Raw genomic sequence first — 5,917 nt, forward strand, 5'->3', positions numbered from 1 at the left:
TATACGTGTAAACTGACTTTGGTCAATCCCATGTAAGGCAAAAAAGGTTTAAAATTAAGGGCAATTTGGTCAATTAGCTTTTTTTGATAAATTAAGATGATTTTAAAATATAAAAATTGATTAAAAAAGTTAAAAAAAATGTTTAAAAAATAATTTTGGGCAAATATGATATTTTAATTAGTTAAGAAGGGTAAATATGATATTTAGATTTTACGTTGGGCAAATACGATATTTTGAAGTTAAGAAGGGTAAACACCCAATACATTAAACTGGTAATGGTAGGTTATAGGGACTAAAAAGACGGTCACTTCACAGTTTGTTCCTTCATAAACCACGGAAAATACTTAAAGGACTGAACTGACAAATGTTCAAAACATCGTAGGGCTAATGTATCATCTATACTAATAAATAAAACCCATTTTCTGCCACATGTCATGTCCTCATTGATTTGGACACATGACATTTTAATAAAACTTTAGAATTTATTTATTTCCACATGTAATTTTCTGATTTGTTTACATATCATAATTTATTTCGGTTATAATATTGAGAGAAATAAATGTTTCCTTGAAAAAGAATTGATAAATTTATAATGTAATAAATGTCATAATTAATGAGAGCTCTAAAATTAATATTGATATTAAATTTAATGTTTAAATATTGATATTAAATTTTTATTTTTAATAAACCCATATATTATACGGGTCTTACACCTAGTTTTCCTATTAAATTAAGACAAGATAACCAGCATGCTGGGAATGCTACAAGGAAAGTGAAACAAAAGAGAAGTGACAACTACCACACCATGCTGAAGTAGAAAAAAAAAAAAAAAAAAAAAAAAAAAAAAAAAAAAAAAAAAAAAAAAAAGACAACACCTCGATATAGGAAATGCTAACCAGCCAAACAGACGACCATGCTAGAACCAGTACAATCAGAAAACTGATCTCCTTGAAGACGAGGAACATTCAAAGACAAATCAAACACTGCAGCACGTAACTAACACCTTCGAACCCCAACCACATGCTATAAAAGTAAAACAGATGCAATCAATAGGAGGCAACACCAAGAGAACCGACTATCAGTCAAACTGCAACAGTAACCAAATTAAAATGGCCAAAAGTACTATTCCTAGAAGCAACACCAAGATTACCAACTTGCAGAAAAATCCATTAAGAATCCAGATTAGCACCACCATGAGAACCGACTTGACTTGTATCCATAAGAATAGAATCAGCACCAAATTCAAATCTTCAGACCACCAAATTCAGATCTACAAACCACCAGCAAATTTAATAAATAGTCAATACCAATAAGGCCTAACACTTAACAAAACTGTCCTAACATTCGAAACAAGTGTGTATTTTTTTACCAATATACAAATTGTCAACAAAAAAATAAACAAAAACACAAACACAAACAAAAAAAAAATTAAAACAAAGAAAAAAACAACTAACCTAACACTGAAAAAGTGTTGATTAAATTTCTAAGATTATGGGATATATAATGCTAGTTTTGAGATAGTTACAAAGTGGATTGTATTAGGGAAAACTAAAAAAATTTGGCAAAGTGTTTACGTATTTGTATTCACACACACGTCTTCAGTACTTGGCATGCCTTTTTCTAGTAACAAATTGAAGGAGAAAACCTTGGCTGTAACTTGGAATATTCTGAATAAAAAACTACTAATACAAGGAATATGTAAGGTTGAAAGACAATTTCAAAATCCAAAAAAGTTCAGAGAAATTACTTTGGTGAGTCTTCGAATTGGTCTCGAACATCTCAAACAGTTCTAATTAAGCTCTAACACTATAGATAGTTTGGAGTAATGTTAGGGTGAACAGTACCGAAGCACCAATGACTGTCAACGTTTTCCAGGTGGTACTTCTATAAAGGCGTCTCAATGAAACTAACATGCTAGGCCAGAAACGATTGCAGTATTCATCCAATCGTTTCCATTCCTCAGTGTAATAAAAATCTCTAACGACGATGCCTTTGCAAATATTGTTGAAGAGATTTGTGACATCTTCAACGGCTCCCAGGTTGTGTTGAAGGACTTTTGACCTCACAAGCAACGAAACATCATCTTTAGTGTCAATGAGCTTGTCCATCAGAAAGGCAAAAGCAGTAACATAATGACGACTTAATGGGTAGCATTGCTCATAGGCAATGAGATTCCTCAAGAACGATGGTGTGGAGTCATTGATGCACAACACTGGAATTCTGAAACAGGTTTCTCGAAAAAATAGAGAACCCAACCCAGGAATAAGAGATGGTTGTATAAATTTCACTGCAAGCGGAGAATATTCATCCGTTTGTGCCTTGAATGTGACTCCTGCACCAGCGATTTCAGTAGCAGACGATATATTTGGAACTCGACCCAGTTTTGGAGCTCTAGGCCTGTAGCAGCTTTGGAGAAGCCCTAGGATATGACAATGATCTAGTGGACGTTCGTCGATTGCGGCAAGAGCTCTATAAAAAAGCTCAACCATTTGACGATTCGGTATGGTAACATCTCTATTAAGAAGCCCAACGATATAATCATGATCTCTGTTAATTGAAAGCCCGCTATCACTTATGATATTAATATCCTCGAAGCATATATGTAAGTCACTTTGTGCTCCTCCATAGCTTGAAGATGTTTATCCCCTTTGTGAAGAGGGCCAATTGAGGTGATTCGAGGTGTATATGCAGTTGGGTTGAGATTTCGAAGTGTATTGGGTACCATACAAATTGTGACAATATTAGATTGCTCGGATTGATTCAGTCTTACTGATTCACTTTTTATCAGTTTACTGATGAAATCGTGAACTTCTTTTCTGTAATCGTCAGCTTCTGTTTCCATAATGAATCCTCTAGCTTTTGCGTTGTTGCTGACCAAAGACGTCTAGGATATATCTACACAAACTGATCACAATAAACTCGTCAGCAATTAGCCAAATTACAAATTAATTTGCAACTACGAATAATCAACTTATCATGATTTATGTTTAGCATAAACCTTGGGTGGAAAAAGTACGTTCAAGGTAGGTTCGCTATGAATTTTTTTTGTCCCCATATCATTGACATATATGAGTAAATCAATATCTATTATTGACATAGTACATGGTACCAGTGCTGTGTGTTCACTTGGTATTAATTAAGATTCATGCATATACATTGAAATTTTGAAGGTGCTTTATTGTGAATCAGGAACAGTAAGATGTAACTTCAAGCTTTTATTCATGTGCATCTACTAGGCTCATGGGTGTGGTCGTCATGCCTCATCCATGACACCGAGGTGCAGGGTTTTCACGTTGTGAGCATCGCCCCCCTTAGTCGTGAGGCTGAGGTGGTGTATGAACCCTAGTGTTGAAGTGGTGGAGGGTGGCTGAGGGGTGGCGTGATGACGATATCGGCCATTCTCATATTCCAGGATATGCCCCATGTCATATGGCATGATTGTTTGATTTTTTTTGTTTTTTCGTTCATTCTTTTTAGTAAAAAAAAATTCCTTGTAAAAAGAAATCAAGGTTCGCAAAAAAAAAACAACTTTTCTACAAACAAGCATAATTATAAAATTTGGAAAAAATATAATGTTTGTTTCTATAGATACCAAGAGAAAATTTTTGTCTCCAAATGTCAAGAAAGGTTAAATTATTCTTCATGTAACTATATTTGTTCTGTTTGCAAGAAAAAATTCAAAAATATTTTGTTTAAGAGGTCATATTTTACTTATAAAAAAAACTTTTGCTTTTATAAACTTTATATACATTACAATGAATGGAAAGGGAGACATAGAGAACAACTACCGCAAACAAAATAAATAGATAAGCCATTCTAACCCTATGATTAAATATGGCAATCTGCCAAGAGTTTGTTTGGAATTGTTCGTTTAACTTAATAGGTTTTTTTGATAAAAGTTTTTATTAACTTACTAGGTGTAAAACCCATATATTACATAGGTTCATTTAAAGAAAAATAAAATATGAATTTTAATGTGTTTTTTTCTTTTTTAAATTAAAAAAAAAAAATAATTTAGATAAATAAACAAAGAAAACTAATGAGGTTTTAATTTAGAAAATTTAAAAATAAAAAGAAAATCAATTAATGAAATTGATATGCATTTATTATTACATTAATTATAATTATTATATTTAAATATTATAAAGAATTTAATAAAATGAAAAAACCACAAAATGTCATGTAGAAAGAATTTAATTGAAAATAACTATAAAATGACACGTGGCCAAATCAATGAGAATATGACATTTGGCAAAAAAAAATTTCATTTATTAGAATAGATGTGGTTTTAAAAAGATATTTATATTAGTTTATATGCATGGTGGCAATAAGCTATAACATGGTTTTTAAATAAGTGTTTATATTAGGTTATATGGTGACAATAAACTTTATATTAGTTTATATGGTGACAACAAACTATAACTGATAAGCTTTTTTTTAAATGTGTTTGAATTAACTTATAGTCGTTTTAGGTGAAAAAGTCATAGATAAATTTTAAAAACCAATAGTTTATAACTTTTTAACAACACATTTTTAATGGTTGTAAAAAGTTGTTTTTAAAAGCATATTTCTATTTCTCAAATACTTTTTTAAGCTAATTGATTTTTTGAAAAACTAATAAATCAAAATAAACATTTTTCGAACTCAATGTCAAATACCCTCTAAATATATGCTAACATTGTGTCTCATTAAATGTTGCATAGGAAATATTTTTACACAAGTGAAATATTTGGCCGCATTAGAGTAAAAAAAAAGGTTGTTGGGGAATTAAATTGAGAATTCCATCAATGAGTTGTTAGGTGAAAGTTAAAAAATAGGGGTATTAGATTGTTTAGATTCTCTAAAAGTTGTAAAAACAATATTAAATTGAAATATTTCGATGGTACAAATCGAACACCCAATTTGATAAAATTTAGAGATTACGAAATGAAAGAATATATGTGAATATGTTCTTGAAGATGTACCAGAAAATGACCAAAAAACAAAATATAACCTCTATGTCTGAAAATTGTCGCAAAACAGTTTTAAACTATCATAAAACTACCAAAAACCATCACTAAACTATCATAAAGCTCGACACCGGCCATAGGCTTGGCCCCTAGGACCCCGCTACCAAGAGAGTTGCCCTCGGACACATGTCGGTTTAGGGGCTTCGCCCTTAAATGACAATGTATTTTGAATTTTGAAAAACTCAAAGAAGTGTGCACTCCGCACCACCCAAACTTGTTCACTGTTCAACAAGATTTCTTTTTGTCAACAAATTAATCATATTACACTTAAATAATATTAGTGATAACAAATCACCAACAAACCTCCCCCATTTATGTATAATCATGATTAACTTGCAGCAAAACATAACAAAAACAAATTGATGCATAAATGAAATGCCGTGACGGTTGAATTTCAAATTATTATATTACTCAATCCAAGTATTCGAATATCAGGGTGTCACTAAGGATTGAACCATTTCTATTCAAACTGAATACATAAAGATAATATACACAACAATTTACATTCTCATAAATTCGAACTTGACACTATATTTTACTAACTTGTGTCCTATCCTTATATAAGGATATCAACAACAAGTCTCAAACTTCCTGAAGCAGCTAAACATCATGCTTATATAGGCAGTTCTTTTATCCGTACACCTGCAAATGCAATTTTTTAAAAGAACTATCAAGAAATGAAATTCCAACCACCCTTACTTGTAGTACTGAACACATACCTTGGGATATTTTAATAATGTGTTCTAATCTAAAAGTATCAAGCTTTCCATATTGAATTCAACATCTAATATTGTATTAGAAGGGAATTGGGTATCTTAATATGAAAGATTTTAGGTGGACTTTGAACCCATCCCTAACGTTGCCTTGTGCATAAGATCTCTAGCTAACCCTTTGGTTAAATAATCAGC

The 5,917-nt window shown here is 31.5% G+C and overlaps 1 protein-coding gene across 1 annotated transcript; it reads right to left on the bottom strand.

Moving 5' to 3' along the window:
- Positions 1-1,655: 1,655 nt before the first annotated feature.
- On the bottom strand, positions 1,656-2,942 carry LOC145070298 (putative UPF0481 protein At3g02645). The gene has a single exon (XM_079017235.1). It carries the CDS (start codon positions 2,487-2,489, stop codon positions 1,794-1,796), a length of 696 nt encoding a protein of 231 aa, XP_078873361.1. The 5' UTR covers positions 2,490-2,942; the 3' UTR covers positions 1,656-1,793.
- Between the last annotated feature and the right edge of the window lie 2,975 nt (positions 2,943-5,917).

Source organism: Lactuca serriola, chromosome 8 (assembly GCF_051521515.1).
Source record: "Lactuca serriola cultivar US96UC23 chromosome 8, Lser_US96UC23_V15, whole genome shotgun sequence".
In the NCBI taxonomy this organism is placed as follows: domain Eukaryota; kingdom Viridiplantae; phylum Streptophyta; class Magnoliopsida; order Asterales; family Asteraceae; genus Lactuca; species Lactuca serriola.